The sequence below is a fragment of the Podarcis filfolensis genome, assembly GCF_964270895.1.
Source record: "Podarcis filfolensis genome assembly, chromosome: 17".
NCBI classification, from domain to species: Eukaryota; Metazoa; Chordata; class Lepidosauria; order Squamata; family Lacertidae; genus Podarcis; species Podarcis filfolensis.
Window position 1 is genome coordinate 31,833,553 of NC_139621.1, and position 13,987 is coordinate 31,847,539.

General features: G+C 46.5%; 1 protein-coding gene across 2 annotated transcripts in view; it reads right to left on the bottom strand.

Moving 5' to 3' along the window:
* Window positions 1–13,987, bottom strand: part of EPHA1 (EPH receptor A1) — a 79,837-nt gene that overhangs the window by 15,993 nt on the left and 49,857 nt on the right. For both annotated transcript variants that reach the window (XM_083593031.1, XM_083593030.1), the window contains exons 5-8: window positions 6,669–6,824; window positions 5,392–5,730; window positions 3,956–4,080; window positions 2,954–3,113 (exon numbers count right to left, since the gene is read on the bottom strand). In XM_083593031.1, coding sequence (XP_083449157.1) covers window positions 2,954–3,113; window positions 3,956–4,080; window positions 5,392–5,730; window positions 6,669–6,824 — 780 coding nt within the window. The remainder of the gene's footprint in view (window positions 1–2,953; window positions 3,114–3,955; window positions 4,081–5,391; window positions 5,731–6,668; window positions 6,825–13,987) is intronic.

Here is a 13,987-nt window from a genome sequence, read left to right on the forward strand (position 1 = left end):
AATGCTACTTACATGTTTCTTACAATGTATATAAGTGAGATAACTTCATTCCCCCCAGTAGTGATGTATGGAAGTGAAAGCTGGACTATAAAGAAGGTTGATCGCCAAAGAATTGATGCTTTTGAATTATGGTGCTGGAGGAGACTGCAAGAAGATCTGACCTCTCCATTCTGAAGGAAATCAGCCCTGAGTGCTCACTGGAAGGACAGATCGTGAAGCTGAGGTTCCAATACTTTGGCCACCTCATGAGAAGACTCCCTGGAAAAGAACCTGATGTTGGGAAAGATGGAGGGCACAAGGAGAAGGGGACGACAGAGGACGAGATGGTTGGACAGTGTTCTCGAAGCTACCAGCATGAGTTTGACCAAACTGCAGGAGGCAGTGGAAGACAGGAGTGCCTGGCATGCTCTGGTCCATGGGGTCACGAAGAGTCGGACACAACTAAACGACTAAACAACAACAACAACAACCACCCCATTCCCCAGGCAGGCACGTCAGCCCCAGGCAAACACAACCCTGATACTTTTTGTGCTTTAATATACACAGAAAGTGAACGAGTATTAAACCCCAACGCAAACAGTGAGCACCCTGGGTGTTCTCTTGCTGCCCTATTTATCAAAACTCTTTATCTATAAATACCTGATCTGAGAGGTCATTGGAAGGACTTGAGGAGCTGAATTGTTATGAAGTGTATGCTTATGATGTCAATGCCAAATTTATCCCAAATGCTTTCTTCAGTATTTACGTTGGGTATGGAACCACTAGTAAGTGAGTGGCTTGGCTGGATCCCAGTTACACTTTCAGTACTGAGTGCTGTGTGGATAATTTTTTAAAGTGCATTTTGGTCTTTCTTTCTTTCTTTTTTTGGAAACAATGGTTGGCGTTATCCTAAGTTCTAGTTTCCTAAAATGCCTTTGCTGACCTTATTTATTTCATCCAAGGGCCACACTGGGGAGTGGGTGGGTTTCAGAGAAGTTTCATACAGCCATTGTTCTTAGCAGATTTTGTGGCATGTTTATGCCACAGCAAATGCACAAGGTGTGCCAACAGACCCTCTCAGGTGTTAGGACCAGCAGAGAGGGCCCTCTTGGTAGTTCTACTTCCCTCAGAAGTTTGGGGGTGTGGTGGCCCAGGAGAGAGCATTCTCTGTGACAGCCTCTACATTCCCTGGTCCTGAATGGGGTAACTGTGCCCCTGAAGGACCAGGTGTGCAGCCTGGGAGTCATTTTGGACTCACAGCTGTCCATGGAGGCGCAGGTTAATTCTGTGTCCAGGGCAGCTGTCTACCAGCTCCACCTGGTACGAGGGCTAAGACCCTACCTGCCCACGGACTGTCTCGCCAGAGTGGTGCATGCTCTGGTTATCTCCCACTTGGATTACTGCAATGCGCTCTACATGGGGCTACCTTTGAAGGTGACTCGGAAACTGCAATTAATCCAGAATGCGGCAGCAAGACTGGTGGCTGGGAGTGGCCGCTGGGACCACATAACACCGGTCCTGATTGATCTGCATTGGCTCCCAGTACGTTTCCGAGCACAATTCAAAGTGTTGGTGCTGACCTTGAAAGCCCTAAACGGCCTCGGTCCTGTATACCTGAAGGAGCATCTTCACCCCCATCGTTCAGCCCGGACACTGAGATCCAGCGCCGAGGGCCTTCTGGCGGTTCCCTCATTGCAAGAAGTGAGGTTACAGGGAACCAGACAGAGGGCCTGTTCCACAGGCGCCACGCCCACCCTGTGGAACACCCTCCCTTCAGATGTGAAGGAAATAAGCAGCTATCCTATCTTTAAAAGATATCTGAAGGCAGCCCTGTTCAGGGAAGTTTTTAATATTTAATGCTGTACTGTTTTTAACACTTGATTGGAAGCCGCCCAGAGTGGCTGGGGAAACTCAGCCAGATGGGCGGGGTATAAATAATAAATTATTATTATTATTATTATTATTATTATTATTATTATTATTATTACATTGTGGAATTCTCTCCCCACAAGATGTGTGTTGGGCTTCTTTACAGCTTTGGGTGGATGCTGTCAATGTGCCTCTTTATCCTGGCCTCTGATATCTTATCAGCACCCAACCTATTCTTGAGACTTGTCTTAACTGTTTTTTTCTTATGAATTTTAAGTTGCTGTAACCTGCTCTGGGACCTGTGGGTGAAGAGAAAGTAATAAATTTAGCAACAAGAGGCACTAGAAAGCCACAGTAAGAAGGGTTTGCAGGTTCATTTCTCCAGGAGTTTAGGCACATAGACTTGCCGCACACAGTTTATGCATTCCTTGCAGGAAGCTGGTGTAACAAAGAGGGGAGCTTCAGGCAGCAAATACGACTGCTGCATGAAACAGCTCTCAGTCTCCAAAGGGAAGTCGTTTGCATTTAGTTTTAGTTTTGCAATGCAGATCTAAAAGCATTTCTAATTACCGTGCCAAAAAACCAAACAATATATTAGTAAAACAATTTAAAAAGGAAGCTGCCTCCTAGAAACTTATATATTGAGCTCCCATCCTGATTTGTTTGTACAGAGACTATAAATAAATTGTTATCTTACACTTTATAATGCATTTCCCCATCACTTTCCTAACAGCAAAAAAGTATGACCTCAAGTGTTTTAGAGCCCATTGAGTAAAAAAGATTGTACAGGAATGCTACCATATAATGCCTGGAAAAGTTGCAAGCAAGTGTGTGTATGTATGTATGTGTAAGTTTGTTCCATTTTCCTTATCTTCCTTATGAAAATCCACACACACCAGTGGAGTCATGGTAGGTAATGTCACAAATAGCAACTTCAGGGATGGGGTGACTTCCTTTAGAAAAACAGCTTGGAGTGGGTGGAAAATTAGCTTCCTGCACTTGCAACACAATCCCAAACTGAATTGTTCCTTGCATCTAGTTTAGTTCCAAATCCATTAGCAAGAATCCCTCCTTTACAAACAAAGTGGGGCATCAAGGGGTCTACCTTGTGGAAGAGTGCGGAATTCCTGTTCCTGGGAATATGGCCCAGCTACAGAGTCTGTGATGGAGCGCACACGCATCAGGTAAGCTGTGTCAGGCTGCAGATTTGCCAAAGTTACTTGGGGTTCCTGGAGGTGCTGGACAGTGTAGTGCTTGTCTTCTCCCTGCAAAACAATTACGCTGTGCTATAGCAAGGGTTAGGGACGTGGGTGGTGCTGTGGGTTAAACCACAGAGCCTAGGACTTGCCGATCAGAAGGTCGGCAGTTTGAATCCCCGCGACGGGGTGAGCTCCTGTTGCTCGGTCCCTGCTCCTGCCAACCTAGCAGTTCGAAAGCACGTCAAAGTGCAAGTAGATAAATAGGTACCGCTCCGGCGGGAAGGTAAACGGCGTTTCCGTGCGCTGCTCTGGTTCGCCAGAAGCGGCCTAGTCATGCTGGCCACATGACCCGGAAGCTGTATGCCGGCTCCCTCGGCCAATAAAGTGAGATGAGTGCCGCAACCCCAGAGTCGGCCACGACTGGACCTAATGGTCAGGGGTCCCTTTACCTTTATAGCAAGGGTTGGGAACCTTTCTGGCCCAGGAGTCAAGATCTTTAGCACCCACCTGTCCATCACCTGAATTCATAATAATGGCATTAGGTGTCTGACAGGTAGGTTATCCCACCCACCTGCCAAAGTTGGTCCATGGGGGTGCGGGGAGAGGTAACAGCCAAGCAGGACTGAACTCCCCGTGCTTCAGCTGATGTGCAGGGAAGGGAGTTCAATGGTGCTTTCTGAAGGGACCAGCTGGGTGAGCAGCTGATCCACCCACATCTCTACCTGCCCCACACCTAACGTCACATATGACATCAGGTGTGGTTTGGGGGAAACAGCCTGGCAGGCAAAACTGAATCCATGGGCCAGAGGTTCCAAACCCATATGCTACAGGACTTGAACAACTTGTGAAATGGAAGGAGAACATTGATGAAGTTTGCAGGTGTTGAGCAAAGGAAGAGCATCTCTCACCTTCTCAAAGTACATAACCTCATAGTTCACGGAGCTACGGCTGCGATGTCGTGTGGGTGACCAAGTCACAGAGAGGCTGCTGTCATTTCGCCTTGCCAGGATGAGATCAGTCACCTTGCCAGGGACTGCACATAAAGAGAGGAGAGATGGTCAAAGTGTAACCTGCTCTGTGCAATTCATCCCACACCCCCATTCCCTTAGTGAAAGCTCTGGATCTCATTGCTTTTCCTGATTCTGTTCAGTTAGCAGCAGATTGGCTAAACCTAACAAATTCTGCACAGAGCTTGCCCTTCTCTGAACCAAAGTAAGGTGGCTGTCTCTAGGGCCACATTTGGGCTGTCATTAGAGCAGCAGACCAGGAGACAGGTAGATATCACCCATGGGTCAGAACTTGCTAGCATCCTTCACACATACTTTCGCTCCCATTTGACTTCACTTCCTTCCACTTTTTGGATACTGCTTCTTGTACACAGAAATGCATTTCTAAGAATGACACCACTCTTAAAGGCATCTTGAGGCACAAGGGTGTGAATTTCCAACGTCACGTTTGTTTCTGGGAATCCCACAGACTTCAGAGAAGAAACCACAATGCTGTCTGTACCACAGCCTGCCTTAGATATGTCCTGGATTAACTCTGCGTTCAAAAAGACCACCTCTCTTTATAAGCTGCTTTCTGCAGCATAAAAATCTGACTCTTTAAACACACACACACACACACACACACACACACACACACACACACACACGGTAGAAGGAGAGGTTCATGTGTTCATGATGGCACCAGGGAACTCATAACATATTTTGCCATTTTGACTGGCAACTGTTAGACTGAAGAATCAACTTTCCTATTTCACTGATGCATCCACAACAAAGGTTTTGCAGATTAAATACAGTGATACCTCTGGTTACGAACTTAATTCGTTCTGGAGGTCCGTTCTTAACCTGAAACTGTTCTTAACCTGAAGCACCACTTTAGCTAAGGGGGCCTCCCGCTGCTGCCGTGCCGCCAGTGCGCAATTTCTGTTCTTATTCTGAGGTAAAGTTCTTAACCCGAGGTACTACTTCCGGGTTAGTGGAGTCTGTAACCCGAAGTGTTTGTAACACGAGGTACCACTGTACACGGTTTGTGATAGTGGCCACCAATGGGGATGGAAAGGCCTGACAGGGATATGGGAAATGATTTTGTTAGCTTGTGTGAACACAAATAAGCTTCTAATTCTGTTGCCTTCATAAAGCAAACAGAACGATAAGAGTTCTGTCAACAGTGACTAGGATGCATAAAAGCTGAAGAGCATCTACATTACAATAATCAGTTTATTGAATTAGTTTTCAGACCAGCACAACAGGCTTGCCACATCTGCCAAATTTCTCTAGAAACTTTTATTTGCTTTGGTTGTGCTCACTTCCTCTTCCCCATATACGTCGCAGCGACTCACCTGCGTGGCCCACCAAAACCCGGACAGGAGAGCTGGTGCTGCTGCTGTGCAAGGCAGAGCTGAGCTCTGACACACCATTATGAGCCCGAACAATGAAGCTGTAATTGGTGAAAGCCTCCAGGCCGCTCACAACCACACTCTCCTGGGTGAGGTCTAGGGCACCGGGAGAAAAAGTCACGCTGCTCTCGCAAGGTCTGCACTTTGGGGAACTGCAACGCTGGCAGGAGATGCTGTAGGAGAGGTCTTGGCGCCCACCTTGATCCGTGGGTGCCTGCCACGAAAGGGTGACCTCAGTCCCCTCAATAAGTACGGTGACATTGTGAGGAGCCGAAGGGGGGCCTAGAAAGGCAAATGGAGGCAGCATGTTAAAAGTACAATCCTGCAAAGAGATTCTAACCCTATCTGTACCTACTTTAAAGCTTATAAATATAGTGCGCTGTAGGGTTCTATCTATATTCTTTCCCTGCACCTGGGGACAGCTACAGTGGATATGAATATCTCCATTCCAACTTATTATTATTATTTCCGTTTCTATACTGCTTTATGTTTTAAATTTAAAAAATCTCAGAGCGGTTTTACAGCACATTAAAACATCAAATGAAACAACCCAGAATAAAACCATTTCAGGCTTCAAGGAAAATGTTTCAGATCCTTCTCTTAAGTGACATTTTGCTTTCCCCATATTTATTTACTTACTTAATGTTTACGGCTGTCCCATGGCAGAAGTACTCTAGGAAGGCAGTGTGTAGTGGTTATAGTGTGTCGGACTAGGACCTGGGAGATCAGGGTTCAAAACCCCGCTCAGTCATGCAGCTCACTGGGTGATTTTGGGCTAGTCACAGCCTCTTAACCTATCTCACAGGGTCGTTGTAGGGATTTACAGAGGGAACCATGTACTCTGTGGCCAGAGACATCTGGAAGACATATAAAGGAGCAGGAATTTGGAACCTCCAGATCAGTTTGGTCCACAAGGCCGTTTTGGGCAGGCTGCACCTACCCTGTCGTTTGTATGACATCAGGTGCAGGACAGGTAAAGCCACAGCTGCAAAAGAACAATCAGGAGCCTTTGCATGCACTCTTAATTGTTCCTTTACAGCTGCAGCTTGCATTCAGCGCCGCTAAAATTTAGAACCGAATGCCACTTGCTCTCCTTTTGGCAAGAATCAGAACCACTCTGGAGCTTTCCTATTTGTTGAGTAGGTGCATTTTTCAAGTAGGTGCGAACGGGGTTCCACCTGCTCATCTGGGGGACCACAGTACCCCCACCCAGGACTTACGAGTACAAGCAGCAGTTTCGTCCTCAGCGGGAGTCCGAAAGAAGTTTTCGAGGCAGGGGCAGCTTGTGGCAGCAGGAGAACTGGAGAAGCTGTTTGGAGGGCATTTGAGGCACTGGTCGGTCTTCAGCGAGTGACGATAGAACCCTGGCTGACAGGCTGTGGAAAGGAGAAGCAGATTAAGTCCCAAGTAGCTACCTTAAGCAGATGCAAATAACCATACATTTGGCTATACCCATTTCTTTTAAAATCCAGTTTAGGAATGCAATTATTTAGGACTACAACTACCCAGCAAGAGGTGCAGAACCTCATCCCTCAAGATGTCACCATACATGGAACTTATCTTGTTTCTAACTTCACAGAGGAGTTGGAGATCTTCATTCCTTGTCAAGGAGCAAGATCATCTCATACTTAAGTCCCTCCCCTTTGGATAATTTTCAATATCTATTCACTGCCACTTCTCTGCTCTCCCCATACTCTCTTTTTCATGCCTATATTCTCACCAACACCACCCAAAATGGATGGTCTGTCTCCTGCTACACTTTTACCCACCCAATTCTGGCTAGGTTTACACTTGGCTTTGTGTGTTGAGGTAGCAATAGGCTGCCGCTGGGAATTCTCAGCAGAAAGTGGAGCTCTGATTGGCTGGGTATTGTGCACCATGAGTCATGTTGGCTTGAGCCAAGCTGGAAGCTGTGGCTTTTAAGTGTCCGGGGCCTCAGGAAGCCGTTCCAGCACTAGGTGAGAAACATGGGGAAACTCAGTGTTGGTAGCAATAATCCAGGCTCCGTTTATGCTGCAATTCTGCTGGAGTGCCGGAAAAGCATATAATATGGTACTAGAGGCACTTGAGGGCCAAACTAGAAGGGGTTTGTCCTGTAGTTATTGCCAGGAGCTCAGCCTACACTCGAGTAGGACCCTGGCAGAGACACCTATCCGACTGGCATGTTCGCTCCCTCCTGGTCGATCATTCAAAAGCTTTCTTCAGCCCGAACATCACAGGGACCGATGCCAACTGACATGGGCACACTTAGGGATCCGCAGAGTTTGCGCATGGCCTGCGTAACAGACCTCAGCAACTCAGCATTTAGGCTAATCTACTTTATTTACATATAAACACACACGGAGCATTGCAACATGGCTCCCTCTCTCTCTAGCATCAGACAGCAAAGAGAATGAACAAAGGACAATAATCCTACTTCACGGAACACAGTAACACAAGCATCCCCTTTCGGTCACTTCCCACTCTGTGGAGTCAAAACATATACCGTCAAGTGATAGACAACAATCCCATGACTGCAATCACAGAGCAGGAATTCTAACAGTTATCCCTGATGTTCATTTTGAAAATAAAAATAAACACTGCATGTCTGGTGAGCCACCAAAACAGAACCATCGAGTGTGTGCCTGCAACTTTAACAATTTGCCCCTGCCATGGTCTCAGATAGAATTGGGAGTCTCTGCATCTTCCATTTGTAATGGGGATTGGAATTCTTACGGCTGCAAGTACATGCTTGGAAGTTTATGGGTAACGAAACAGCTGAAATCTTAGAAGCCACAGTAGTGGCTGAAAACGATGTCCATTGATTTGGAGGAGTTCTGTTGGAAGCTGGGTTATATCAAATGCAGAGGAAATGAGGAGTTGCACTGACACTTTTCTTGAGGTGATAGATTTAGGATGGATATGACATTAATCTTGTCTTTGAATAGTATGCTTAGGATTCTCATCCTCTCCCCGCTCTCTTTTTTTAAAGTAACTGCAGTTGCAGAAGAGGAGAATGATCCATAACAGGACTTCAACCCACCTGTCGAAAACAGGTGGGCTACAAACAGTGTTCAAAACTCCCATTTTTCTAGGTGCATTTTGCGACAGGAACTTTCATTAGCGCGAGCAGTTTCTGAGTTCTGGGTGCAGTACTGTCCCTAAGATTTCAGATTAAAACTGCAGAGTGGAAGGAAAGGAGGACCTTTTTCTGCCTCCCCACTTCCAGCTACTCTCTCAAGACTGGAAAAGAGACCCTCTAAAGAATATTAGGGGGATGGACAGGGGAAGGACTAGACCATGTGAAAAATGAACACAAAATTTTAGCTGCAGTTCATTCATTTCCAGCTTTGTATTATTGTTATAAAAAGGACGCCTAGACATTCCACTGGTGCACCCATAACCTATGCTGTATTGGTGCAAGGTACTTTTAAGTATAATGTAGGGCAGCAGTAGCCAAGATGTCACCCTCCAAACGTTTTTGGACTACAACTCCCATCATCTCTTGACTATTGATCATGGTGGCTGGGGCTGATGGGGGCTGGAGTCTAGCTACATCTGGAAGACATCACATTGGCGATCACTGCTGTAAGGATCCCTTCGGAGTATAAAAACATACAGCGAAATGCTGAAAAGCAGCTATTCATTTATACAGAAAAGAGGTTACCCTTGGGGACACACCTCTGAGATTTGAGGTTAAAAGTTGCTCTTTTCCCTAGTGACTACAGTCCCTGCATCTCAAACCTGCTCCTGCATCTTCACAGTCCCATCCAGCTCTTGGTCACACTAAAGTGTGACAAAACATTCAGAACTGAATTTCATATATCAACACTGATTCCCCCCCCCCCAAAAAAAAAGCAGCTCTGTGCAGGAAGAATCAGGTACCCAGTCCCTTTAAAGCAATTAAAATCAGCATGTGTGCTTGCATGAACATCGATGCGAGGTCCAGTGGAACAGACCCCCCCCCAGGGAGGTGGTGGACTCTTGTTCCTTGGAGGTTATTTTAAGCAGAGGTTGGAGGGCCATCTGTCAAGTAGGCTCTAGCTGAGATTCCTGCATTGCAGGGGGTTGGACTAGATGACCTGGGGGGTCCCTTCTGACTCCAAGAATCATACTTTTGTCTCCACCTCACTTTCCCCAGTGCTTTGCCCAGTCTGTGCCCATAATTAGGAGGTCACCTCTCTGCAGCCTCATTTTTCTGGGGCACCTGTCCTTACCCTAAATGCCCCAATGTGTTTCTCTCACGTATTAACCGAGAGCCGCCGCTGTGCATGGCAGAGAACTGGTTCTTACTTCCGCAGACATGAAAACAGGGCGGGAAATTGTGTGGGTGTCACAAAGGGAGTGCTGCCGACCTGGGGAAGGAGCAAAGGTGAACTAGGAATGCAGGCAACAGGCGCCAACAGGATTATGTCACCACAGGGAGGGAATGGAATGGAAATCGGGCAAGAATTGGTTTTAAAAAAACACAAAAACTACAAGGTAAACAGCAGGTGGCAGCACCCACCGTCCTATGAAAGCAGATGCTCCCTTCGGAGCCCTTTGTCTTCTCCAGAGTGACATAAATATACCCATTTTTCCCCCACGAATTTGCCCAGATATTCTGATATTGGGTTAATTATTCCCCACCCTAACGGCATCCAGATTCACTACATGGTGGCAACCAATTGAAACTAGATCGGCTGGCGCCAAGTGTAAACCTGTCTCGGGAGGACTATACCACTTCGGAATGTGGTTGGGAGATTCCACAGGGTTGAATACTCCCTCACAAAGAAAGCAGGATTCCTGCACATTAAAAAAACTACACTGCCACCAAACTCCAACTTCTCCATATTTTTCCTTTACACCCATATATACCTGCTGACTGAGGATTACACCAGATGAAGTAGACTACAGTCCACAAAACCTTATGCCATCATCTTTAAAGTGCCACAGCGCCTTTTGTCATTTTTGCTGCAACGGACTAACGCGGTTAGCCCCTCTGGAAATCTTATCCTCCTCCCTGACCTGCTAGCTTTCCACACAGAAATTTATTTTCTCCTGGACTGTCGAGCATTTGGCTGTGTAAGCCCTCGTTCGCTCTCTGGAGCGGTATAGTTCAGACAAAGGTTTATCGCCTCAGCGAAAACAAGATCTGAGGGATTCCTTTCTCATATGCAATGAATGCAGATGACTATACACTTTGAACCTGCAGGAAAAGCGGAAGCATGCTATGTGCTGGAGGCCATCTGTAGTTCAACTCCTCCTCCAATGCCACCCACCTCTCCACCCCCCCACCCCCCCACCCCAGTTTCTGGGATTGTTCTACCTTGGAATACAGGAGCTAATTACTTCTGATTAAACTGGGATGGATTAATTCAGAGCAGACAGGTTTATTTCCTCGGAGGAACACATAAATTGCTGGGTGTTGTGCGTATGCTCAGTCAGTTTGCCCTGAGGTGAGCATTGCCTCTTACAAATAAGGCGCTCGGGTGTGTTTTGCGCATTATGCAGTGACCAACTCAGGTTTCCCACAGAATGTACACCTGACAACAACAGTGTCGTCTGGGGCTTGTTGTCAGGTGTATATCCTGTGGGAAACCTGAATTGGTCACTGCATAATGCGCAAAACACACCCGAGCGCCTTATTTTATTTTATTTTATTTTTTTGCAAGCATAGGTTTGTCACAATCACAGTGTAGCTTTTTAGAGGTGTGACAAACAAAACCAAATTCCCCACATGGCAAGAGTCCGTCAGAGGAACCCCTTCACAGAGTGTCACAGGGAGCCTCAGCCTATCGAAAGTTAATAAGTTTTTCACCAGGGCTTTCCCCACCAGCCATAACTCATGGGACCTCAGTTCCAGCACCTCTCAGGTGGGCGCCACTGCCATTACAGACCCTCCAAGTGTCCTTATTTCCCAGGGACAGTCCCAGATTTGCAGAAGCTGTCCTGGTTTCTGATTTGATCCCTGAATGTCTGGCTTTTCCTTAAGACATCTCTGTTTTCGTCAGAGAAATGTTGGAGGCTATGGAGTTATCTGACCTCCAAGCCATCTGAAGGCAGCTTCTCTGTATAGTGAAGCTTTTTAACGTTTAATGTTTTATTATGCTTTTATATGTGTTGGAAGCCACCCACAGTGGCTGGGGCAACCCAGTCAGATGAGCAGGGTAATAATAATAATAATAATAATAATAATAATAATAATAATACAGTGGTACCTCTGGTTGTGAATGGGATCTGTTCTGGAGTCCCATTCACAACATGAGCAGAACGCAACCAGTGATTCACAGCTTCTGCGCATACGCTTGATGTCATTTTGAGCGTCTGCGCATGTGCGAGCGGTGAAACCCGGAAGTAACCCTTTCCGGCACTTCCGGGTCACCGTGGGATGCAATCTGAAAAGACGTAACCTGAACTGAACGTAACAAGAGGTATGACTGTAAGGAGGAGGAGGAGGAGGAGGAGGAGGAATAGGGTGTTCCTATTTTTATTGGAGAAATGTTGGAGGGTATGCCATTATAAGAGGACAAGGGAGGCCTTCATGGTGAGTTCCGGCACCTGTTTTTCGAGAAAAATAGCACTGCAAAAACCTACACCGAATAGGGAGGGTCACAGGTTCTTTTTGTTCTGCAGTAGCTGCAGGGACAACTGGGCCCGATCCTGTTGCTTGCCAAGGGACTAAGCTCCTTAGGCAGACAGGCAGACAGGAAATCGGGTGCAACCTGGGAAGGCTAAACACAGGCAGAGACACCCCTCCCCGGTGTGGGGGTGGCAGACAGTGGCACCAGCTCAACCACCACCACCCAGCAATTATCTTTAACGAGGCCTGTATGGGCTCATTAAATCGAAGGAAGAGAAGGGAGCTTCCCACCTTAGCTCACTTAGAGCAGCAGAGCTAAGGTTCCCCGTTAGGGAAAGGAAGAACTTTTTCTGCCTAACCCCCATGCTGCCTCTGTGCCCCCACAAGCCAGCGGTTCCCACCTCCACTCAGACATGGCATGTTACTGCTCAGTTGGTTAGAGTGTGGTGCTGATAATGCCAAGGTTGCAGGTTCAATCCCCATAAGAGACAACTGCATATTCCTGCATTTCGGGGGGTTGGACTAGATGATCCTCAGAGTCATTTCCGACTCTACCGTTCTATGATTCTATATGCAGGGTGGGGAGAATTGACCCCTCCCCTGGGTAGGGGGTCTGTTATCAAAGCTAAGCAGGTCTCAGCCTTGTCAATGCTCTGAATTGGGGGACTCCCCATCGCAAGCTGCTCTAACCTTCCGTACAGATAAATAAAGACAAAAATGTAATTACAGCGGTACCTCTGGTTGCGAACGGGATCCGTTCTGGAGCCTCGTTCGCATCATGCGCAGAATGCACGATTCGCCGCTTCTGCACGTGACGTCATTCTGAGCATCTGCGCATGCGTGAGCGGCGAAACCCAGAAGCAACCCATTCCGTTACTTCCGGGTCGCCGTGGGACGCAACCTGAAAAGACGTAACCTGAACCAAACGTAACAAGAGGTATGACTGTAAATGCTGCATATAAATTCACCTCTTGCCTCACAGTTCCTTATACTCTTTTAGGGGTCTGCACAATCTGCCATTTGAAAAAAGAAAGAAAAAAGAAATTTGCCTCTGCAACTGAGACCGAAAGGCACTCACCCCAAGGAAGGAGTCAACATTCCCTTTTCAAGAGCGACACCACAGAGGCACTGACTCAATCCCTTGCTTTTTGCCCCTGTTCTTTTCTGTACCCACAGAAAAGGCCATGGCTGTGGTTGCGTCTATTCTGTATCAAGTACGAAAATGCCACACAATGCGCCAGGGGGCTCCAAATTCAGCTCCCCGAGAACCCCAGCTTTCATTTTAAACGAACAAAGGGCACATTTCTAGCGTTTACGCTTGCAAAGACAAACTTGAAAGAAAAACCTCGTGAAACCTCCAGAGTCTAAGGAAGCTCCAATAGAACACCCATCACCGTAACTTTGAGGGGGTCCAATGTGAAACAGCAATAAACCTTAAATAGCAGTAATCTTCAGGTATAGTTTTAATAAACCGCTAACCACAATTTTGCCAAGGGTTTGTCAGTTATCCCAGTGCATTAATTGACCAGAGCACCAGAAATCAGGGGCAGATTTATTACTTCACAGAAATATTGCTTTTTTTTTTTTTAGCCTGAAAGTAAAAAAAGGGTACAGATTTGTTTTTAAATTTTTAAATTGAAGCTGAAAATTCAGAGAAGAGGCTCAGAATACGTCTGAGATTATTAAGGATAGACCTATAGGTCAGGCCTATGATGAAAGCCTGGCTCAGTATGGCTTTCTGCGTTCAAAAGCAGGAGAGTTGCTGCTGTTGCTGTTTTAATTTATATATCACCCTATACCCAGAGGTCTCAGGGCGGTTCATTGAACAAAATCCAAATATAAAACCACAAAATATATAATCAAAATCAAAACAACAACCCAATAACACCCCCCCAAAAACCCACATTTTAAAAGGGCATAGGATGTCAATCAAATCAACCAAAGACCTGGTTAAAAAGGTATTCTAGCTCTGAAAAGCTAGATATCTGCCTCTTCCCA